General features: G+C 44.4%; 1 protein-coding gene across 6 annotated transcripts; it reads left to right on the top strand.

The window, feature by feature from the left end:
• The first annotated feature begins 7,957 nt into the window (after positions 1–7,957).
• On the top strand, positions 7,958–23,585 carry Fcrla (Fc receptor like A). 6 transcript variants are annotated; one of them, XM_076547953.1, is made up of 6 exons: positions 7,958–8,057; positions 8,794–8,933; positions 19,436–19,612; positions 20,107–20,373; positions 21,138–21,422; positions 23,142–23,585. In XM_076547953.1, exons 3-6 carry the CDS (start codon positions 19,477–19,479, stop codon positions 23,423–23,425), a joined length of 972 nt encoding a protein of 323 aa, XP_076404068.1. In that variant the 5' UTR covers positions 7,958–8,057; positions 8,794–8,933; positions 19,436–19,476; the 3' UTR covers positions 23,426–23,585. The 6 variants fall into 6 exon arrangements, with proteins under 6 accessions (XP_076404068.1, XP_076404065.1, XP_076404064.1 ...); XM_076547950.1 differs by lacking the exons at positions 7,958–8,057; positions 8,794–8,933 and adding an exon at positions 10,586–15,236 and having other exon boundaries at positions 20,125–20,373; XM_076547949.1 differs by lacking the exons at positions 7,958–8,057; positions 8,794–8,933 and adding an exon at positions 14,346–15,236.
• The last annotated feature ends 870 nt before the right edge of the window (positions 23,586–24,455 follow it).

Raw genomic sequence — 24,455 nt, 5'->3', positions numbered from 1 at the left:
GTGTCTGAGTTATTTGATATTCTTGCATTCTCTACCATTGAGCTCCATGCCCCAAGTGTTATTTCATGTTCTAATACTATGGCTTGGATTTGTCCCCATGAAATCATGTATTGGAAACATAACCACCAATGCAACAGAGATGGGAGGGGTATTGGATGGGAGGGGACCAGCCCCTGGCCATGGCCTAGTTCTGTGGGAGTGGATTCCTTATAAAATGGTGAGTCTGGTACCTTTTTGGCTCTTTCTCTTCTTTCTCCATCACTTTCTCTCTTCTTAGAAGTCCAGGGAATGATACAGCAAGAATTCTGGTCCCTCAGTCTTGAACTTCTCAGCCTTCAAAACCATGTGCTAATAAGGACTGACCCGTCTGTGGGATTTTGTCATAGCAACTCAGAGAAGGCTTTCTGAAAGTCAAGAGTTCAGTAAAAGCCTATTTGTTACCTTTCCTTGAACCTTACTAAATTTATCTGAAATTCTTACATGCTTTAGACAGGATCTGAACTTAAATACACTTGGAAGTCCTTTTTGAATTTGGCCCTAACTTCATTTTTACCCACGTTGAGGTCAGTTATCCCTACGTCATTCCTTGAAAAGAATGATTGGAAATGTTTTTAGTTCATTATCAACTCCCATACACAGGTCTACATCAGTCTCTCTTCTATTGCCTGACTCCATTTGTTTGTTTGTTTTTTCTACCTCAGTAGCATACACTCATTTATTGTCGCTTTATAGCATATTTTGATATGTAGAAAATCCAATTTTCTCTCATTCCTTTGTTTCAAGATTTTCTTGGCTGTTATTGGGCCGTTTCTCTTCCAGTTGTACTTTAGAATTCCACCCACCACAGGGTACTAGAGAATTACATCATCTATGGAGATCACTTGGGTAAGGTTTGGCATCTGTATTATATCAAGACCTCCCAAATGACTGCCTCTTGTTTGTTTGGATTATAGACTTCTCCTATAACATATGGCCTTTTTTTTTTGCACTAAAATTTAGACAACCTTTCCCCCTTCATATTCATATCACAACTACTCTCATTAGAATTATATATATATTTCCCCCCAAGATAGGATTTCTCTGTGTAACAGCTGTAGTTGTCCTGGAACTCGCTCTGTAGACCAGGCTGGCCTTGAACTCACAGAGAGTCACATGCCTCTGCCTCCTGAGTGCTGGGATTAAAGGTGTGTGTTGCTGCTGCCGCCGCCACTGCTGCCACCACCACCACCACCACCCGGTGAGAATTTTCTCTAATTTTTTAAACTAGTTTTGAAAATGTGTGGTTTTTTCCTAGAAAATCATACATTTATTAATTGGTATGCAGCAAAATGCATCTCTTTCTCCCTCTCCCCCATTTTCCTTCTTTCTTTGTCAGAGTCTCACAGTGCCCAGGCTGACCTCAAAATACCTGTATATAGCTGAGGATGGCCTTGATCCTCCTACCTCCACTTCCAAAATGCTGAGATTATAGGTGTGTACCAACACCCAATCTGTGTGGTTCTGAAGATCACACTCAGGGTTTCCTGTAAGCACTCCAGTAACTGAGCGACCCCTCCCCCCCCCGCCCCCCAACCCAAATACAGCATTTTCTTCTTCTTCTTCTTCTTCTTCTTCTTCTTCTTCTTCTTCTTCTTCTTCTTCTTCTTCTTCTTCTTCTTCTTCTTCTTCTTCTTCTTTTTCTTCTTCTTCTTCTTCTTCTTCTTCTTCTTCTTCTTCTTCTTCTTCTTCTTCTTCTTCTTCTTCTTCTTCTTTTGGTAATTTGTGTGTTTATACTTACACATGGACCCTTCCCCTATTCTTTTTTTTTTAATTAAAAAATTTTTTATTCATTTTACATACCAATCACAGATCCCTCTCTTCCCTCTCCCCCCCTCCAGCCTTTCCCCCACCCCCTCATTCCCTCCTACAAGAAGGTAAGGCCTCCCACGGGGAGTCAGCAGAGCCTGGTACATTCAGTAGAGGCAGGTCCAAGCCCCTCCCTCCTGCATCAAGGCTGTGCAAGGTGTCCCACCACAGGTAATGGGCTCCAGAAAGCCAGCTCATGCACCAGGGATGGATCCTGATCCTACTGCCCGGGGCCCCTTAAGAAGATCAAGCTACACAACTGTCTCACTTAGGCAGAGGGCCTAGTCCAGTCCTGTGGAGGCTCCACAGGTGTTGGTCTAAAGTTCATGAGTTCCCACTAGTTTGGCTTGACTAGGTTGACTCTGTAGGTTTCCCCATCATGATCTTGATGCCCCTTGCTCATAGAATCTGTCTCCCCCATTCTTAGCTTTTGGGATCTCTTTTATCGAGATGACTTTAGTTGGGAATAACAGGAAGCCATTGTTCAAAGTGGCTTAAACAAGGAGGAAATCTATTATCTCCCATGACAAGAAGTCCAGAGACAGAGTGTCTCCTTGCATCAGGATTATGAGTCCTTTTATCTGCAACCTCCTGGGTATTGCCCTAGGGCTGGCAAGAACCCACAGCAACTCTAAATGTCATATCCTGGTATCTAGAAAAAGAAAGGGACTAATTACCTTTTTGATGTGTCCCTTGAGAGCAAGGAAAATATTCTCAGAAGCCCTTGGTAATAATGCTCTTGTCACAGTGTATTGATCAGTCAGACCATACTTAAAGCATGGTTTACAAAGGAGACCAAGATGACCGACCATAGCACACTTAATTCTTTCAAAGCAGAATGACTCTTGAGACTGAAACCCTTGCCCACTCTTTGTCCATCCTAGAAGCCTCACTAAGCTTTACCCATTTGTTTGTTTGTTGTTTGTCTTGTAACAGCTTTGACTTATTAATCATATATTTTACCTTTTCCTTGCTTTCAAACATGCTATTTTCTACTTTATTTAGATTTATATATTATTTATTTCTGAATTTCTTATTTTCAAACAAATTAATAAAAGACTGTAACTTTTCCTCTACTGCTCTTTTGCCCATAGACATTTGACTTCTATATGCATGTCTGCCAGTGTTCTTTCTAAACAATTTATAATTTTAGCTTTATTTTCTTTATTTTTTATTTTTTATTTTTTTGGTTTTTCGAGATAGGGTTTCTCTGTGTAGCTGTCCTGGAACTCCTTTTGTAGACTAGGCTAGCCTCAAACTCACAGAGATCCACCTGCCTCTGCTTCCCGAGTGCTGGGATTAAAGGCATATGCCACCACTGCCCGGCTATTTTATTTTTTTAAGATTTATTTTTATTTGAGTGTGGTATTTTTGTCAACTTGACACAAGCCAGGGTCATCTGAGAAGAGGGAACTGAAAACACTTCCATTAGATTGCCTGTAGGCATTTTCTAGATTAATGACTGGTACGGGAAGGTCCAGGACGCTGTGGGCAGTGCCGCCTTTCACCCCTAGGCAGGTGGTCCTGGGCGGTATAAGAAAGCAGGCTGAGCAAGGCACAGGGAGCAATCGGTAAACAGCATTCCTCCATGGCCTCTGCTTCAGTTCCTGCCTCGAGTTCCTGCCCTGACTTCTCTTCATGAGGAACTGTAAGCTGTAATAAATCCTTCCCAAGTTGCTTTTAATCATGGTATTTTATCACAGCAATAGAAAGAAAACTCTGTGTGTGTGTGTGTGTGTGTGTGTGTGTGTGTGTGTGTGTGTGTGTGTGTGTGTGCTTGAAGCTGGAGTTACAGGAGGTTGTGAGTTTCCCTGAACTCAGGTCCTCTGAAAGAGCAGCATGTGTTCATAACAGCTTAACCATCTCTCCAGCCCCTTCACTTCCTTCTTAACCAAAGGTTTATTTAGGAGGCTTGTTGTGTTTATGTTGAGCACCACCTTTTTGATTGTCTACTTTTATTACACAATGGTCAGCAGGCATGGCCTGTCTGACTTTTCTGCATGAAATCTCTAAGTACACGAGAGAAGACAATGCTCTCACTGGAAAAAGAATTTCTATGTTGCAATGCTCCTACTACGTTTGAGCTGCCTCACAGGCCAGGCATATCACAAGACTGTTTGGACTTCCCTCTTTCCCCACATCCCCTCAGTCCCACACCCTGCATGGAACCATCTTGAACTTTTTCAACCGTGTCTTCTGAGAATTTACTTCCATATTTCCAAACAATATACTGTGTTGCTGTTCCCCGTTTGTGTTTTCAATATTCATCTCATCCATGGCTTCTTGTCCCGCTAGGCTTACTTGCTTCCCACATTCCCATCAAATACTTTCACGTAGCCTTGTCACAATTTGACGATCACTGTTTCTTCCGGACACATTTGTCTGATTACATTTCCTCTCTTGAACAATCTTCTTCCCTTCCAGAGACAGTCAGGTTTCATTTTTGTCATTTTGTAGTTGAATATGTGTCTATTATTAGCTTTTTCCTAATACTGAAAAAGAAACACCAGAAAGCAACTTACTGCTGTTTTCCATATGGTGAAATGCATGGGGTATTTTATCATTTCTTTTTCTTCAACACAATGTCCCTCCTCAACACTAATTTGGATGCTTCATCTCTAGGGCTCCTGGGACTTCTTGTCACTGGCCTTTTGCACTAAATCCCTTTTATTCCAAGTCTTGTTTCCTTTCTTGGTTTATTATATTCTTGATTGGCTAAAGTATGCTTTCCAGGGGCATGGCAGGAAAGGGTGCATGGGGAGCGGAACAGACACCACTGATGCCTACTTCACAGCATGCAGCTTACCTCAGTTCATCTGCAGCTGCTGCCTGGTTCACAGTTTACTGAGAATTAAACTGTGGCAGGGACCATTAGTCACCTGCAAACAGTTGCTCTGAGTAGGAAGATCCTTAAGAATTTAATTTCTCCTATACAGACTTTACAACTCCCTCCTCTGTGGGGCTGCCTTCCAGGAGACAAGGTTTCGTATCATAACCAGGCTGCTCTAGAACTCACTATGTAGACCAGGCTAGCTTCCAAGGCATGATAATCATCCTGCTTTAGCCTCTCAAGTGCTGGCAAGTGCCACCATGTCTGGTTGCTTTGGATTTTTTCATTGTATTCCCGTTGTTTCCTTTCTATTTTATACATCTGAATACTTTCTAGTCGTGAATAACATTCCTATTCTTATTTCTAATTTTGTAAAGAGTCAGGTGTTGATTAAGCATCGGCCATGCCGACGGAGAAGAGTGCTGGATGTATTGGTGGCGAAAGAGCATGAGCCATAGTTACCTTTCTAGAGCTTTACTGGGAGAGGGAGGGAGAGAGGGAGAGAGGGAGAGAGGGGGAAGGGAGGGAGGGAGGGAGAGAGAGAGAGAGAGAGAGAGAGAGAGAGAGAGAGAGAGAGAGAGAGACCACACAGAGGGGGGAATACAGAAGAAGAGAATGCGGAAAGAGAGAACGAACAGAGGGCACACCCGCTTTTTAGGCTGGAACGCCGTCACAGGCTGGTGATGTAGTTAAGGACATAATCCTTACACCAGGGTCTTGCTATATTGTCCAAAGCAGTATAGTAACTCCTCACAGGTACAGCCCCACTCCTGATGCTCTGTGTACACAGACACTGTAGCCTCTGACCAGTGGCCTCAGGGGATCCTCCTGTCACCACCTCCCGTATCTGGCACTGCACATGTGCACTAACAAACCTGTTTATTTTAGGAAAGGACTCACTCTGTAGCCCAGGCTGGTAATCCTCCTGCTCTAACTTCCTGAGTGCTGGGCACAGGCTATCATGCCCAGAATATATAATCTTGATTACTGTAGCTCTATAGTCCTGAAATTATTTAGATTTATTCCTCCTACCTTTTCTGTGTGTAAACATTGGTTTAGTTATTCTAGTCTCTTTGTCTTTCCATATACATTCTAGAATAATATTGTATAAATATACAAAAAAAAATCTTGCTAGTATCCTGACAGGAACTGTGTTAAACATGTGTATTAGTTGCAGCAGAAATGATTGTGTGTGTGTGTGTGTGTGTGTGTGTGTGTGTGTGTGTGTGTGTGTGCTCGAGTGCACAGGATGTACCACGTGGATGTCAGAGGACAACCTTAGGTATTGGTCCTCACCTCCTGCCTGGTTTGAGACAAGACCTCTTGTCGTTTATTGCTGGACACTTCAGGCTAGCAAGCCACCAAGCTCTCTGCAGCTCCCATCTCCAGTAGGGGTGCCCTGGGATTATAGACGTTTGTGCTACTGTGACCCGCCTTTATGCAGGTTCTGGGGGTCTGAACTCAAGGCACCAGGCTCTTGCAGCAAGTGATTTACCCACTTAACTACCTCCCCAGCCCCAGAAATCATTTCTATGTTGAGTTTTTTCAATGTAATGCCCGCGCTACCACCACCTGTTCACCATGTCTAAGCGAGGGGCTGTGGATCAAAAAACAGAGACAAGCACAGTGAGTCATTCACCCCAGCAGAATGCCGAATGCCATTTATTGAAGGAGGGAGGAAACCTTAAATACAGGCTTACAGCACAATGGAGGATCCCCAGAGGACAAAAGTTCGCTATCGATGTTTTACATTCTTGCATCTAAGCTGTTTACACCCAATGCAGGATACACAAAGAGCCTCCAGTGAGTGTTCAGGAGGAAGGAAACTGGCAGGGAATCAGCATAGGGAGGACATCTGGTCAAGGTCAGCAAGCAAGGCAACAGCTACCCAAAAAACGGGGGGCCAGGGCCCTACATTTCAACCCTAATATGGTATAATATTTAGATAAAATATCTTGTCAGCAATAAGAAAAGTAATGAATACACTGCACTAGTCAATAAAATTACAAGCTGTATCTTTAAAGATGTAAACTTCAAAGCTAGGCGTGGTGACATACTTGTAAGCTCAGCACTTAGGAAGTGGAGGCAGATCATCCTCAGCTATGTAGGAAGCTTGGACTACACAAGGTCCTTTAAAAAAACAAACAAAAAAATTTTAAATGCAAATTTCATCACTAATACAATAGGAGTCACTGAAAGAGATGTCCCACTTCCTTTTAGTCAACATGAGGAACATTATCCTTTTGTAACATAAATGTGGCTCAAGAATATGATTTGGTAATGTGTTAAAGACTTTTATATAAATGGTTGACCTTGTTTTCTTGGGTAAGAACTTGGGCTGGAGGTATCATTCAGTGGTGGAGCATGTGTTTAACATGCACACGGATCTTGATTCAAGCCCTCATCACCACAGATAGAGCCTTGTGTAAATATTTGCAATTGTTTACCAACTTGCTATGTTAATGTCAATCTGTCTTTTGAACTAAAACTTTCCTTAGAAGGCCTAAAGGAGTCCTTAAGAAATGGCATGTGCTAAGAATTATCTTTTAAAAACATTGTATTGTTTTATGTGTGTTTTGCCTGCATGTAGACCTGGACACTATGTTTGCACAGTGTCCATGGAGGCCAGGAGAGGACCTCGGATCCCCTGGAACTAGAGTTACAGATAGTTTTGAGTCACCATGTGGGTGCTGGAAATCAAACCAACATTCCCTGGAACAGCAGCCAATGCTGTTAACTGCTGAGCCATCTCTCCAATCCCAAGAAAGTTATCTTAAAGAATGTAATTTTATTTGGCTATCTCATTTCAGAACCTGTTGGCTGGGCAATAATGCTGTAGCTGGTATTCCTGTATTAGCATGCAGAATAAATATCTGTAAAATTTCTCTGTTGAATCAGAAGCACATCACAGACACTTTCATTTCCTCGGCTATGAAGGAAAGGAGGTAAGAAGCCTGTGGTTCTGTTGCTGGAGGTAGAAGTTGGGGAGGAAACCTCTTTCTATTTTGTGGTGATATTGTGTTCCCCAAAATATTGTGCACCCTAATAAACTTATCTGGGGTCAGAGAACAGAACAGCCACTAGATATAGAGGCCAGAAAATGGTGGCACACACGCCTTTAATCCTAGCATTCCAGAGGCAGAGATCTGCCTGGATTTCTGTGAGTTCAAAGCCACACTGGAAACAGCCAGGCGTGGTAACACGAGCCTTTAATTCCAGGAAGTGATGGCAGGAAGCAGAAAGGTATTTAAGGCATGAGGAGCAGGAACTAGAGCTTGGTTAAGCTTTTACGCTTCTAGCAGCAGTTCAGCTGAGATCCATTTGGATGAGGACTCAGAGGCTTCCAGGTTGAGGAAACAGGATCAGCTGAGGAATTGGCAAGGTGAGGTGGCTGTGGCTTGTCTGCTTCTCTGATCTTCCAGATCACCCCAATACCTGGCTCTGGGTTTGTTTTTATTAATAAGAACTTCTAAGATTCTGGAGTATTTTCCTGATACCATTTTCATATACCCATGTTGCTACAGTTCCAATTTATTTTGATAAATTTATAGCGTGTCACCTTTTCCACTTTTAGGGCTTATAAGTCTGTGCCTCCTGGGTGGTGCGGGGATGATGGTGCTGTTTACATGCCCCTTAAGGTACAGAGTCACCCTACTTCTGTGTTTGCTTATAAGATAGTCTCTCAGAGCAAGGCTCAGCCTGTGAAAGTATTGTCTTACACCATATGGAGTAATGCAGGGTCTTAACAAATACTCCCTAATAGCTGGAGTTTTCCTGTACTACCGATGGGATCGTACAGGCATCAGCCACTGTGATGGTTAGTTTTATGTATCAACATGACTGGGCTAAGGGGTGATATCCAGAGAGCCGGTAAGACATTATTTCTGGCTGTGTCTGTGAAGGAATTCATGGAAGAAATTAACATTAACATTGAGTAGGTAGTTTGGAGAAAGAGGATCTGCCCTCATCTGCTGTGGGTGGCCCACACCCATTCCATTCGGGAGCTGAAGAGACCAGGAGGCAGAGGAAGTGGCATCTCATTTCTCTGTTTGAGCTGGGTCATCCATCTTTTCCTACCCTCAGATTATCAACACTCTTGCTTCTCACTTCTTCTTTAGATTCAGCTCGAGAAACCACAGACTTCCCTGATAGCCAGACCTCTGGACTTGAAGTATGCAGCAAGCTTTCCTGGTTCCTCACCTTGCAGAAAGCAGGTGGAACTTGCTGGGTTTCATAAGTATGTGGGCCAAAATCTAGAGTAAGTTCCTCCTATGTTTATATGAGTTTTATTTTTATGGAGATCTCTGACTAATACAATCTGGAAAAATGTTTAACATTCTCCTTAAGTTTAAAAAGAAAGCCAAGATGTGGTGGCTCATGCCTGTATAGCATTCTAAGAGGCCGAGGCAGGAGGATTGTTGTGAATTTAAAGTCAGCCTGGGCTAGATATTGAGTCCCAAGCCAGTGTGATCTATAGTCTAAGACCCTGTGTCAAACTATTAAAAGGAAAAGGGCGTGTGTGTGTGTGTGTGTGTGTGTGTGTGTGTGTGTGTGTGTGTGCGCGTGTGTGCGTGCACGCATGTGTGTGCGTGTGTGCGCGTGCGCGTGTGTGTGCATGCATGTGTGTGAGTGTGTGTGTGTGCATGCGCGTGCGTGCATGTGCGTGCACGCACGCGCGTGCTTGCGTGCGTGCGTGCGTGCGTGCGTGCGTGCGTGCGTGTGTGTGTGTGTGTGTGTGTGTGCTAGAGGAATGGCTCTCAGTTAGGAGGAGCACAGGCTGCTCTTGCAAAGGATGTGGGTTTGGTTCTCAGCATCCACATGGTGGCTCACAGCCATCTCTAACTCCTCTTTCTGGTCTCTGTAGCTGCCTAGCCAGACATTCAGGCAAAACATCCATATGTATAAAAGATTAAAGATTTATTTATTCATTATGTATACAGAAGAGGGTGCCAGGTCTCATTACAGATGGTCGTGAGCCACCATGTGGGAGCTGGGAATTGAACTCAAGACCTCTGGAAGAGCAGTCGGTGCTCTTAACCTCTGAGCCATCTCTCCAGCCCCATAAAAGATTAAAAAACAAAACAAAAACAGCACTTGGGAGGCAGAAGCAGACTGATTTCTGTGAGTTTGTGGCCAGCTTGTTCTACACAGTGAATTCCAGAACAGCCAGGGATACACAGAGAGATCCTGTCTCAATAAATGAATGAATGAATGAATGAATGAATGAATGAATGAATGAATGAATGAATAAATAAATAAATAAATAAATAAATAAATAAATAAATAAATAAATAAATAGCAAAAATAAATGTGTGGGGGACCTGCCTCCACGTTTTCCCCCAGGGTACTCTTGAGTAGGGAGAAGTGGGAAATATTTAGATAGAAATGTAGAGGGGAGAGAGACAGATAGAAACACAGGATAGCTTCGGAAGGGCCTGGATCAAAACCCACCAGCCCCTTCTGTCTCTGCTAAAGGGCTTTTAAAGGAATGCCAAGGGGTGGAGCAAACCCCCCCCCCACTAGATCAAAGTACACGGCATGGGCCAGCCCAGTGCAGACCCTTCCAAACACCTGGTGACCATGCACATGGTCATTCCATTCCTTCATGCAGCCCTGCTGTGTAAAACAAGCTCAGATCCCACTAGGACACCTCTGTAGACCCCAACATAAATCTTTAAAGTAAAATGTAGCTAGAGTTTTCCTGCCTTGCCCACAGTCAGGACAAATCTCTGTCACTAGCCAGTCCCACAGCCGCTCAGACCCAACCAAGTAAACACAGAGACTTATATTGCTTACAAACTGTATGGCCATGATAGGCTTCTTGAAAACTGTTCTTATAGCTTAAATTAATCCATTTCCATAAATCTATACCTTGCCACAGTGGCTTGTGGCTTACCGGCATCTTCACATGCTGTTTGTCATGGCAGAGGCTGGCAGTGGCTCCTTCCACCTTCCTGTTCTTTCTTTTCTCCTCTCTGTTAGTCCCGCCTATACTTCCTGCCTAGCCACTGGCCAATCAGTGTTTTATTTATTGACCAATCAGAGTAATTTGACATAGAGACCATCCCACAGCAGTAAAAAAATAAAAAATAAAAAAGCTAAAGTATATATATACCTAAAAACATACCTGTATGGATCCAGCCATTCTACTCTTACAGGCCCAACATAAATGAAAGCTTATGTCCATGTAATAACATGCACTTAAGAGCACATAATAGCTTTGCTTGTCATAGCTTAAATACAAACAATCCAATGCTTAGCCAGTATGTCAATGGATAAGCAGAGTGTGTTATAACTATACACCAAATGGAAAGAGCTATTGACAGATGCAAAAAATGTATCTGAAAGCAGTTATACTGAGTGAGAGAAACTCAGACAAAAAGGATATGCTTTATAATTTAATTTATACAAGATTACAGAAAGTATGCCATAAGCCATAGTGACATTAAATAAATTAGCGGTTGCTTGGACAAGATAAGTGAAAAGAATTCACAGGACATGAGAAACATTTCAGGAGCCACGCCTTTATTTAGATTATTGTGACAACTCTTTCACATGTGCATACTTTATTCAAATTCATCAAAGTCTACTGTTTATATGCATATTGGGTATATGTCTTTGTATCTCAGTAAAGTGGTCTTAAACACACACAGTGGAGCTGGGGAGCTAGCTCAGTCTGTAAGTGCCTGTCCCACAAGCATGATGACCTGAGTTTGACCTCCAGTACCCACATAAAAAAACTGGGCACAGTGGCACATGCTTATAATCCCACTGCTGGGGAGATGGAGACAGACAATTCCCTGGGGCTCTCTGGACAGACAGCCCAGCTTAACTGGTAAGCCCCAGGTCCCAGAGAGAGACCTTGTATCAAAAAAGCAAGGTAGTCAGTTCTTGGGGAATGACAGTCAAGGCTGACATCTGATATGCATAAGCACCTGCTAATACATGTGCATGTATACTCTTCCATATACCCCCCAAATAAAAAAGAATATATAAAGTGAAGAGGTAAGTCACATATTGAAAAGCATTCATATTACATACAATTGATAAATAATTTACATTTTAAACATCTATAGATTCCTGGGCTGATGAAATGGCTCCGTGGGTGAAGGAGCTTGTTGCCAAGTCTGTCTGAGTTCAATCTGTAAGACGTGGTAGGAGAGAAGCAACTCCCACAAGTTATCCACATGTGTCATGGTCTTGGCACATACAAATATGCATGCATAAACACTCATGCATGCACACATACATGCTGTTGGTTGTTGGTTTTACTCTTTACTTGTTGGGAGGCCCACCACACAGCTCCCAAATAAATCACATGGAGGCTTATCTTTCTTATAAATGGCCGGCCTTAGCTTGGCTTGTTTCTTGATAGCTTTCTTGAATCATCTCGTGTGTTTTTTGCCTCTGAGCTTTTACCTTTCTCTGTTTCTGTATAACTTTTCTTTCTTACTTACTCGGTTACTCTGTTGCCGGTTGTGTAGCTGAGTGGCTGGCCCCTTCTTTTCTTGCTCCTTGATCTCCCTCCCTTCCTCCTCTCTGGTTTTTTCCTCTCATGTATTCTCTCTGCCTGCCAGGCCTGCCTATCCTTTCTCCTGCTTCACTGTTGCCCATTCAGCTCTTTATTAGACCATCAAGTGTTTTAGACAGATAGTGTCACAGCTTCACAGAGTTAAACAAATGCAACTAAAAGAGTACAACACATCTTTGCATCATTAAACAAATGTTCCACAGCATAAACAAATGCAACACATCTTAAAATAATATTCCACAACACACACACACAGACACACACACACACACACACACACACACACACACACACACAAAATAAATGGGCTGGAGAAATGGCTGAGCAGTTAAAAGCACTTACTCTTGCAGAGGACAAGGGTGCAATTCTCAACACTCACATAGCCTGCTCACAACCACTTGTAACTCCAGTTCCCGAAGATTCAGTGCTCACTTCTGTACTTCAAGTGTACCTGCATGTACTTGGTGCCCATACAGACAAGCAGGTATACACACATATACATAAATAAAAACAAACAAAAAAGAGTCCTGTTAAAATAGCTATATTGGCCCACTGGTGACAAGCCAAGAAGAACCGAGGAAAGCTGCAAAGGACTAATTGGTCTTAGGATGGATGAGAGCTGGGATTTGTCCCATGTCCTTGTGAGTAGTCTGAGGTGATCTGGAGAACAGAACTAGCTCTGTGAGCTGTATCTGTTTTCCCAGCACATAGTCATCTTATTCTTGCTTCTTTGAGTTTCTTTGACATGGGGGTTTCACACTTATTCAGAATAGTTCATTGATCAAGGTTCAACCGTGTGAATTTCCCCAAGGCTAAGTGGATCATCAAGTATAAAGAACATGTTCTTCTGTTGTATGATATTTTGTTTGTGTTCTGACAAATGAAGCTTGCCTGGAGATCAGAGGGGTGGAGCTAGACTAATTAACCTTAGAGGCCTGGCAGTGGTGGCACACACCTTTAATCCCAGTATTTGGGAGGAGGAAGCAGGAAGATCATGAGTTCAAGGCCACCCTGGGCTACACAAGATCAAACCAGTCTAAAAGAGAAACAGAGCCAGGTGGTGGTGGTGCATGCCTTTGATTCCAGCACTTGGGAGGCTCAGGCCTTTGATCCCAGCACATGAGAGGCTCACATCTTCAATCCCAGCACTAGGGAGGTAGAGACAGGAATCTATGGTGGATGGAGACAGGATCTTGTTGCCCTCATTTGGTCTGAGATTTGGTAGAGGGAAGAACTCTCTGGTGGCTGCTACTTTGCTTGGCAAGCTTTATTTGTCAGGACACAAACAAAATATCACACAACAATCTTCATGTGATACCTTCAGAGGCCTTCTCGCTCTCTGCATTGAGGTGGGGTTCTGTAAAGACCAGTGCACATGGCATGGGGAGTTTTTAACCAAGGGGTTGTAAGGGAAGGGAAAATTATCATAGTTTTTCAAAGGCCATTTTTGTCCTAATAAGAAGGTCTGGTATGAAGTTTTAGGGGTGAAAGTCTATCTAAACATGATTTATTTATTTAACTTTTCTTAGGGCTGACTAGATTGTTCTTCCTCTTCTGGGGCTGTTGGATCTTTTTACCACATCAGCTGCAAGGTTTACTGCCTCACTGCCTTTCCCCACACCCATATTCAACCAGCTCTGGACTCCCTGGGGCCATCTGCAAAAACACACTTACTTCTTACATAATGGAAAATTTATTCTAACCGCTTCTACTAGATGGAGAAAAACTGCACTCTCCCATGCCCACACTGCTGACCTGCCTGCCCTGATCTGTTTTGCCATAACTGACTGGCCATGAGTCCCACCCTTTGCCTTGAAGAACCACACTTCTGATGACACACTCCACTTTCAAAGCTACCTGGGACCTGGGTGTGGGTGGTGTGACAAGTGAGGTTAGAGGAGTGTGGTCACTGTGCAAAGAGGCACAGGTCCTGCAACTGAGCAAACGGTTGAAGTCAGGGGCAGTGATTCCCGTAAGTCTACAAGGAGATGAAGAGAGCTGTTGTGGTCTCCACATCGTCAATGTTCTCCAGTCTCTTCCAGTTGTTCAAGGACTGGATACTTCTTGTCTTCAAGTTCCTTAGAATCAGTGCTTTGAGCTTTAGCAGAGAACCCTAGTGCTGGGGCCTCTGGGAAAGGATTATCTTTTCTTTTCTCTTCTCTCTCTTCTTTCTTTCTTTCTTTCTTTCTTTCTTTCTTTCTTTCTTTCTTTCTTTCTTTCTTCCTTCCTTCCTTCCTTCCTTCCTTCCTTCCTTCCTTCCTTCCTTCCTTCCTTCCTTTCTTTCTTACTTTCTTTCTTTCTTTTTTTTTTTTGCTCTTTCCAGGGTAATAACTCTGCCCCGTACTCAGACTTCCACCAAGACTGAATAGCCTATATTATGCTGTAGAAACAAACTAAGACACGGGTCAGGAAAAATTTGGGTACAAGTTTGATGGAGCTTTAGATGGGCTGAGCCCAGTAGAGACTTATTTGACACCTGTCCTTATCAATCAATGCCCCCCTGCTATATTTTAATTACTAGACACATGTAAAGCTTGGAGCAGGAATAGCAGGACCCTTCCATGTCACATCACTCATACCCCAGTGGTTTCCTTCCATTAATTGTCTCCAGTGAGCTGGATTATTGTCATGTTGACTTTTCCCAGATGTAATATGAAGGCCAGTTGATCATTAATCAATAACACATTTTGAAAGGTCCTTGAGCTCAACCACACACACAAAATAAAATGGTTAATCAACTGAGAGGCCTAGCATTTCATCTGCAACCTGAAGAATAAAGAGGACATGAGAACCAACCTGGCCAAACCTGAATGAGAAGAACCAGTCACAGACTTGACCCCAGGTGTGTGGAGCCAAGACAGTTACATTTATTTCCTCTTTTCTAATTTGAGAGGTTTCATGTTGAAGAAAATCAGTATGTTGGGGCTGTGGGAGGTACAGACATAATCACCATGAAGCTGAGCTGTGTCCTCATGACATGGGCTCTTTATGTCTGTCCCGCTGTGCTCCTGGCAACCCAGATGTTACCGGGTGAGTAGATGTTTGAATGTTGGTGTGGAAATGAGATACGCCTAATGTTGAGAGAGAAACTCAAAGGGAAGGGACATGGCCGACCTTGACTTTGCCAAGAATCCCTGTTCAGGTGCGACAAGGACAGATAGAAGACAAGTCTGGTGTGTGGGACTGAATAGCTCTTTTTAAATAGAAAAATTCAGATATTTTCCATCCTGAAAGTCCCTTCTGACTCTGAATCCTTTGCCAGCTGCAAATCTTCGCTCTGACTCTTCTAGTACAACTTTCTTGGAAAAGTCGTGGGGGATTGCTCCCCCCCTCACATCTCACTCACCCTTCAGTGCTTGCAGCCTGCCTCCACTAGAGTCTGTGCTACACAGGGTGCGGGGATCTCTGTACTAACGAGTTTTTATCCGGATGGATTTCTTCATTGCACCCGGTCCTGTTGATTTCTTATTCTCTCTTGCAGTCTCTACTTTCCTGACTTCTGTTTATTTTCTCTGTATATTGTATGGATGTCTTCTGGTCCTCCAGTAGCTTTTCTTCCCCTCCCGTAAACTCCAGTGTTCTCTACAGTTTAATCCTCACCCCGTACTCGTCTTTCTTACACAGTCTCCTAATGAGACTGTAGAAATATATCTGTCTGGTTTTGCTGCAATGGTTGTATATTTGAGAGCCTGGGGCCACAATTCCATATCTATCCATGCTTTTGACTCTCACATTCAAATATTAAGCTTTACACAAGACCTTTTGACTTGTGTGTGTCACAGGTACCAACACATGACCAGAGATGAATTCATCTCTTCCCCAGACCCTCACTCACCTTTTACTCTATCTGATCTCAGATCCTCTCACTAGCACTTACCTGGGACCTCAGCTAGTTCCTTGCACAAGCGCTCACCTGGGACCTCAGCTAGAAACCCAAGAGGCATTCTGAACTCTTCCCTCATCATTCTCTGAATCATCAGTTTTGGCAAATTTCACCTCCTAAATTGCTTTCACAACTGGTCCCTTCCATGAACCACTACAAATGCTTTCTTAAGACAAGTCTTCATCATCCGTGACTGAGGTTGCACAATCACTTCCTTACTAATCGTGTCTCAGCCTTGTCCCTTTGACTTGAACTTTAACTCTGCATCCTGAGTGACTTTTAAAATTTGGGTTCTCAACGTGGCACAGGAAGCCCCAAACCTGGCATCCTCTAACCCTCTTTTCACCCCTTCCTCCAGCAACCTCAAAGCCTTCCCACTCTGCCTGAACAAAGGCTCAATCAACCTGCATCTCCATTCACAGCCCAGATTCTTGGCCAAGGCTTTGCTTATGTTGTTAGCTCCATCTGAAATGAACTCTGCCATGGTTCCCCAGGCTCTTCCCCTTTACAAACTTCTAGATATCCTTAAAAATTCCACCTTGGTAGCATCTTCCCGCAGAAGCCTTGTTGGACCCCATTTCTCCCCAGTGTCTGTCTGCCTGTGATACTTCGTTCTTATTGCTTGCATCCGCACCCTACAATAATCCTTTCACATGTTTGGTCTTCCATCAAACCAGAAGCTATTCGTGGGAGGACCAGAAATTTTGATTTTGTAGCAAGAACTGTGGTCTTAGGATCACATACTCTGGTTTCAAGCCCCCTTTCTAGTTACTAGTTCTGTATCACTTTGAAAAAGCCACTTTCAGTTGAGCAAAGTAGCATGTACCTATAATCTAAGGACTATGGAGCCTGAGGCACGACAGTTGCCTCCAGTTCAAGATCAGCTGGAGCTACATCACAAATACCAGACCCTCCAGGGATGATCTGGATGTAAAATCTTGTTTAAACAAAAATCACTTTTAATGTACCCGAATCCACTTTTCTCTGTTGTAAACATGAGAATGATAACACCTCCCACGTAAGGTTAATAGAGTGGAGATGCCGGATATGTCAACAAGGCTTTAAAATGTTTTAAATTAATCAACTTTATGTGTGATTGTTTTGCCTGCGTGTCTGTGGACCACCTGCATGCCTGATGCTGGCCGAGGCCAGAAAAGGGTATCAGTTCCTCTGCAGCTGCAGTTCTGCATGGTTGTGAGCCACCATGTGGAGGCCAGGAAGCAAACTTGGGCCCGCTGCAAGAGCAACAGGTACTTTCAACAGCCGACCCAACTCTCCAGCCCCGAAGCTTTATTTATTTTAAAGAAACAAAACAAGAGGAGGCTGAGTTTAGTCTTCTGACGGTGAGGGAACTGAAGAAAATTAGCATGTTGGAGAAGAGGGCTGCGAGGCACTAAAGAAAACACCGGGGACCGAAACAGTGAGAACTAGGAAGTGGACTTGATGCGGAAGTTAATCACCCAGCGTCCAGTGTCACCGGAAGTGGGGGAGAACAAAGGTGCCCGGGGCAGGGAAAGAGTGGCGTGGAAGAACAAGCGCATGGGAATGTGGGGCTGATGGAGGAAGACAGGGACCAAGGGGGACGAGGTGAGGCGCAGTCAGAGCTGGGAGAAATGACGCTTACCTTCCCCGGGGTCAGTCAAGGACCTAAGAGAGAGAGAGTGAAGAGATGTGGGGAGGACTCTCTAAGTCCCAACCTGGAGGCAAAGAGTTGTTCCGTGGTTACCAGGCCAGCCTAACGATAAAGGGTTGTTGGAGAGGGGAGGATGGCGAAAGCTTTGCCATTGCTAGGGGGAGTTCAAGAGCAGAGGACATTAAAGTAAGAAGAGGTCATTGAAAAATGAAGCTTTAGCTGGGTGGTGGTGGCACATGTCTTTAATCCCAGCCTTCCAGAGGCAGAGGCAGGCAGATATCTGAGTTCGAGGCCAGCCTGGTCTACATAGCAAGTTCCAGGACATCCAGGGCTACACAGAGAAACCCTGTCATGAAAACCCAAGAAAAAGAAAAGGAGAAAAAAGAAAACTGAAGCCTTGAAGGGGAAAGCAAGGAGGGAAGAGGGGCATAGCTACCTCTTGGGTAGACAACATACTCTAAAGAGCCAAGTGAGCTGTGGGAAAGAGAATGGGGGTAGGATGTCCCCAAGGAAGGTCGAAGGACTGAAGTGGACTATGCTTGGGCAGTGAAGTAAAACGAACATTGCTTTTGAACTCACACCCAAACTTCTTGCTCCATTCTTGACTCTTGGGGTGCTTCTGTTGCTGGGAATTAAACCCAGGGCCTCATGCAGGCTAGGCGAATGCTCTACTGTCAGGCCTTCCTCCCTCCCTCCCTCCCTCCCTCCCTCCCTCCCTCCCTCCCTCCCTCCCTCCCTCTCTTCCTTCCTTCTTTTGTTTCTCCCTTCCTTCCTTTTTAAATGCACATGTGTGTATGTGTGGGATGCATGTGTGTATGTGTGGGATGTCAGGGAAATGTCATTCCTTAGGTGTCATCTTCCATTCTATTATGTTTTATTTTAGACAAGGTCTTTCATTGTCCTAGGCCTCACCTAGTAGCCTAGGCTAGCTGGCTGGCTGGCCAGCAACCACTGGGCATGCCCTTGTCTTTAACTCCCCAACACTGGGGTTTGAGCCTCCTGTGTGCAAGCTAAGTCATTTTCCAACTGAGCTATCTCCCCAGTGCACCCCCAAGTCTTTCTTTACACTCTTTTAAATTTGATTTTGTAGAACTGCTTCTTTAAAATTTATAGGATGGAAAACCAGGCATTGTAGCTTACTTACGCTTATAACCTAGTGCTTAGGAGGCTGAGGCAGGAGGACTGTTCAAGTTCAAGGTCAATCTGGGCTATGTAACTCATCAAACATCATCAACAACAAAAACCATCAAATGATGGTGACGTCCCATACCGGAAAGGCTTGTGAAGATTAAATAGTGCGTGGATGTGCCAGCAGCGTGTGACACACAGGAAGCACCCAGTGGATATTATAATCTGACATGCATCTTTCCCTCCTCTCTACTACCTGCTGTGGGTGGGGTCATGGCTGTCCTTGTCCTTCGGTTTCCTCAACCGACAGCTGGATGCCATGCTGGTGAGTTCGGCTCCTTCAGTCCCACCCCCTCTAGCCCACAGTCCTTTGCCTGAGAGGCCTGAACACCAGTGAGCCAAGGTCAAGGCCATCTGGCTGAAGACCCACAGTTGTCTCTTAGAGGAGTTTTGATGTCTTCCCCTTCTCTCCCTGACACGATGGTTCCCTAGGGCAGAGGAGGAGCCCTTGTGGAGGGCCGTTCTGTCCTCTTTCTCTAAGTTGCAGCATCATTTTCTGGTTCTCCCTGGGCCATCCCTTCTCAGCTGCCAGTTCGGAGACTCTGAAGTGTGAAGGACCTTTCAGCATGGATCAGAGCAGCTGCCACACTGAGGAGGAGGAGGAGGAGGAGGAGGCGGCGGATGTGACCCATTCCAGTGACACCGACTTCCAGGTCAAGGGCTACAAGTTCAGTAAACCCTTCCATCTCATCGTTTCCTATGGTGAGGTCCCAGGAAGACCCGAGCAGCGTCTCAAACCACTCCTGACAGTGCCCCCAGCCCACTTAGGAAATCACTCTGCAGGAAACTGGCAGAGGTGGAAGTACTTAGTTTCCCATCAGCTTCCAGGGGACAGAATGTCCTCGAGGAAGTCCTAGGCCCTAGAGTTGTTTTTCTCTAGACATTGGGTCAATTGTGAAGGCACTGGACAGAGTGAGGAAATGTGGTGAGCCATCCATAACTCTAAGTTCAATCTCAAGGCAAAAATTGTTCCCCAGTTACCAGTATACTTTGAGACTAGAGGGCAGGAGTAGAGGGGGAGGGCAGAGAGAAGAAAAGGCTTTGCCATTGTTATGTAAGGTCAAGGGGGCAGAGAGCATTAAGGAAGGACAGTAAGAGTTGAAAGTGACTCGGAAAGTTTAGGAGATCTGTTACAGGCGCTGCTTGGTATCTCCCAAGGGAGGTAGATGACCCTCAGCTCTTACTCTGGGCTACAGACTGGCTGATCCTCCAAGGTCCAGCTACATCCATATTTGAAGGAGACCCACTGGTTCTGCACTGTCGTGCCTGGCAAGACTGGCCACTGACTCAGGTCATCTTCTACCGAGATGGCTCAGCCCTGGGTCCTCCTGGACCTAAAAGAGAATTCTCTATCAATGTGGTGCAAAGGTCAGACAGTGGGCAATACCACTGCAGTGGCATCTTCAGGAGCTCTGGTCCTGGGAGCCGAGAGACTGCATCCCCTGTGGCTATCACAGTCCAAGGTGAGAGCTTGCGGGAGTGTTGCTGTGGTGGATCTGGGTGAGAAGGAATAGGGAGACCAGAACCATCCAGGTCCTCGCTTTCTGATATTCACGGATCCAGAACCTAGACTGCCGTTGGCTTTGCTCATCTATGGATGTTTCCTAGTCCTGCCTGGAAGGGAGGGACGAAGGAAGAAAAGGGAGGAGGGAAAGAAGAAGGACAGATGAAGGCAGGGGGGAAGGGAAAAAACAAGAAGGGAACAAAAGAGGAGGAGGAGGACCTGAAAAGTTTAAGACTGGTGGGGATGCTGTGAATGTATGCTCTGATTGATTGATTGATAAATAAAACGCTGATTGGCCAGTAGCCAGGCAGGAAGTATAGTGTAGGCGGGATAAGGAGAGAAGAGAATGCTGGGAGGTGGAAGGCTGAGTTTGGAGATGCTGCCAGCTGCTGCCACTGCCATGAAAAGCAAGATGTGAGGTACCAGTAAGCCACAAGCCATGTGGCAACTTATAGATTAATAGAAATGGGCTAATTTAAGATATAAGAACTAGATAGCAAGAAGCCTGCCATGGCCATACAGTTTATAAGCAATATAAGTCTCTGTGTGTTTATTTGAGACTGAATGGCTGCCAGCCCAGGTACACGAGATAGCTCCAGCTACACGAGACCTTTCTAAAAGAACCCATACCTAATGAGCAGAGGAGAGGATGGGTGGAGGGAGTTATGGGTCTGCTGAGTACAGGATGGTTGAATTCTTCTTCACTGCTTGTCTTCTCCCCAGAATTGTTCCCATCCCCAGTTCTTAAAGCCTTACCATCCAGTGAGCCCCAGGAGGGAGGCTCAGTGACCCTGAGTTGTCAGACAAAGTTGTCCCTGCAGAGGTCAGCTTCCCGCCTCCTCTTCTCCTTCTACAAGGATGGAAGGCCACTGAGTATCAGAGGCGTCTCTTCAGAACTCCAGATCCCCAAGGCTTCAGAGGAGCACTCTGGCTCCTACTGGTGTGAGGCAGCTACTGAGGACAGGCAAGTGTGGAAGCAGAGCCCTCAGCTGGAGATCCGGGTGCAGGGTGAGTTAGTGTGCATGTGTGACTGTGGGGTGTATATGAAACATGACTGGGTTCAACGTATTCCAGAGGAAGAAGACAAAGAGGGGATGCAGGAGAGATGGGGCAATAATCCAAAGTCCTTGATGATGGAAGAGAGCACAGAAAGAGGATGTCTCCCCCAGACCGTGGGATGTACCAAACCAAGACCTGGCCTGGCCCTCTGTGTAGCTCCCTATAGAATTCAGGATTCCCATGTAATCTGAACATCTATGGGAGCATCATACCTAGAATGCAGATAATATCTAGAAAGGGTCAGCCAGGACTGCATATTTGAGAACTCATCTCAAAACAAGCAAACAAACAAAAGACCCCTGGGAAGAGTAGAGTGCAGGTCAAATTCTGGAAGTTACCATTAGGAAGGCTGTATTTGACCTGACACACAACTAAAAGGAGTTGCCTAGACTGATGAGAAAGCTTGACAAATGAAATGAAATGAAAATAATAGGGTGGGGGACTAGTGATAATCATACTGGAGAGGGGGCGCCTCAGGGGATCTGCTCAGAGAAAGACTGAAACAAAAATGAAGAACTGGATCGATGGCACACACAAGAAAAGGTTGACTCCAGAGCCCACTTCCAGAAACTAAATTCTGGCTTGAGAGAAAATAAATGGGCAGTCTAGCAATGAGGTTTCCTCACTAAAGATTCTCAAGCAGAGACTGTCAAGACAGTCCAGCCTCAGTCTAAAGGAAGGATGTAAGAGTTCTCAAGCCCTGACTGCCAGTGAGTACCAGCACGCTTTTAGAAAAGAGGGAGGATTGATTCTGTAACCAAACACAGTGGGTTCACATCTTGTTGCGTTCAATACCAAAATAAGCATAGCCAAGGCCTACGAGAGTGGAGAAAGATTTGTGATCAGTGTCGGGCAAGAGGAGTACAGGAGTTATTTCCAAAGCAAGGCCCTCCTCAAAAGAAAGCATAGGGCGTTTATTCAACTTAGACATATTTACTCACGTAAAGGTTTACTCCTTCTTTTTTAAAAGATTTATTTATTTGCTTGTTTATTTATTTATTTATTTATTTATTTATTTATTTATTTATTTATTTATTTATTTATTTATTATGTACAGTGTAATGTCTGCATGTATCCCTGCAGGCCAGAAGAGGGCACCAGATCTCATTACAGATGGTTGTGAGCCACCATGTGGTTGCTGGGAATTGAACTCAGGACCACTCTTAAACATGCTCAGCTAAGCAATGTATTCTGAGCATGCTCAGTTTAAACGCATGAGTTAAGAAAAGACGGTAGACACTTTTAGGGGCATGCTTAGCTAAAATGAAGCACATGCTTGAAACATTAAAGTGATGGGCAGAAATACCTCTGGGCATACTGAGTTTTCATTCTAGAGTTTTAGCTGAGATAAAAGAAAGAACATTTTGAAGACACATTCACACAGGAGTTTGCCCCTGAAGGTACCGGTCTCACTGTGTAGCTAACAGTGTATGAGGGCAGGGCTAGAGTCAGGCACCATCTTCATGTATGTACTTATTTATTTATTATTTTAAGATAAGGTCTTATTTTGTATCCCTGGCTAACCTACAGCTCACTATGTAGACCAGGCTGGCCTTTAATTTGCAATGCTCTTTTGGCCTCAGCCTCCTGAGCACTGGGACTACAGGTCTGCACCACCACGCCCAGCCAGATTTCACTTGTATGTGCTTCCTGCCCTTAATAATTCAGGTCCCTTAAATTCTGCTGATTCCTCCGTCTTGAATCCAGCTCTTCAGAAATCAACTGCTTCAGAAACTTCTCCTGCCGAGCCCGCTGATCCTCTGGCCCCACCACCTGCTCCTTCTGCTGAGCCCCTGGGATTCTCCTCTGCAGACCCTCACTTATATCACCAGATACGCCTTCTTCTCAAACAAATGCAGGATGTAAAAGTTCTCCTTGGTCATCTGGTCATGGAGCTGAGGGACTTGACTGTCTACCTGAAGCCTGGTGTCACAAATGCTGCTGACAAGTGAAAACAAGCCATCCATCTGGGACATGCTCAACCACTGCAACAAGTTCAGCTCTTTCTGTACTGCATGTATGCAGAAATAGTTCTGCAAGCTGTCCTGGTTCTTTGTTAGAATAAAGGAGCTGGTTGAGTGTAAATAAACACGTACAAGGTGAGACCCAGAATGTGCCTATAGCTGTATATTTTCTTTTACTATATGACAAGGTCATTCTGTACCCTAGACCAGGAATTTCTTTCTGTTTCCCAGTACAGAGTTTAAAGAGAAGCATGAAGGTGGATTTAACACTGCAATATCAAATGGAGGAGGGGGGCAATTTTTCTTCCCTATATTCCCACAGGAAACATTAAGAAATGTCCCCTAGACATTTTGGGTTTCACACAGAGTGGAAAGGATAGATATGCTACTAGAATTTAATAAGATAAGATATTTACAAGTCAAGGAGGCTAATCATCCTATAATGCACAGGACAGCCAATAAAATATTTCCTGTCTCCAAAATTTATTAGTGCTAAAGTTATAAATATGGAGCTAATAAAAGCTAGGTGTTAATCTGATCCGGGACTTCATCTCTGTTAATTACTCTCCTTCAACAACTATTAATTACATGTTAGTATTTAATTAGTCCTGTGATTTGAATTTTTATGTGCCTCCTCCTCCGAAAACCTATGCTGAAATCTTAAATTTTTATGTTTATGTATGTGTATATGCCACATGTGTGTAAGTCCTGTGGAGGCCAGAAGAGGGCATCAGATCCCCTGGAGCTGGAGTTCTTAGCAGTTATGAGCTGCTCAGTATGAGTGCTGGGAACTGAACGCCTGTCCTCTGGAAGAGTAGCAAGCACTCTTAGCCCTGAGCTATCTCTCAGCACTGCCCTCCCCCGCATGTTGAAATATTAATCCCTAAGGTGATGGCATGAGCTAGTTGAACCTTTAGTAGGTGATTTCATAATGAGGACAGAGTTCTCATGATTAGAATCATCATCTATCTCTACAGAAGAATGCCCCAAAGCTAGTGAAGCAGTTGCTTTTGCACAC

The sequence above is a fragment of the Peromyscus maniculatus genome, chromosome 11 (genome assembly GCF_049852395.1).
Source record: "Peromyscus maniculatus bairdii isolate BWxNUB_F1_BW_parent chromosome 11, HU_Pman_BW_mat_3.1, whole genome shotgun sequence".
In the NCBI taxonomy this organism is placed as follows: Eukaryota; Metazoa; Chordata; class Mammalia; order Rodentia; family Cricetidae; genus Peromyscus; species Peromyscus maniculatus.
This window is presented reverse-complemented; position numbering and strand designations above follow the sequence as displayed.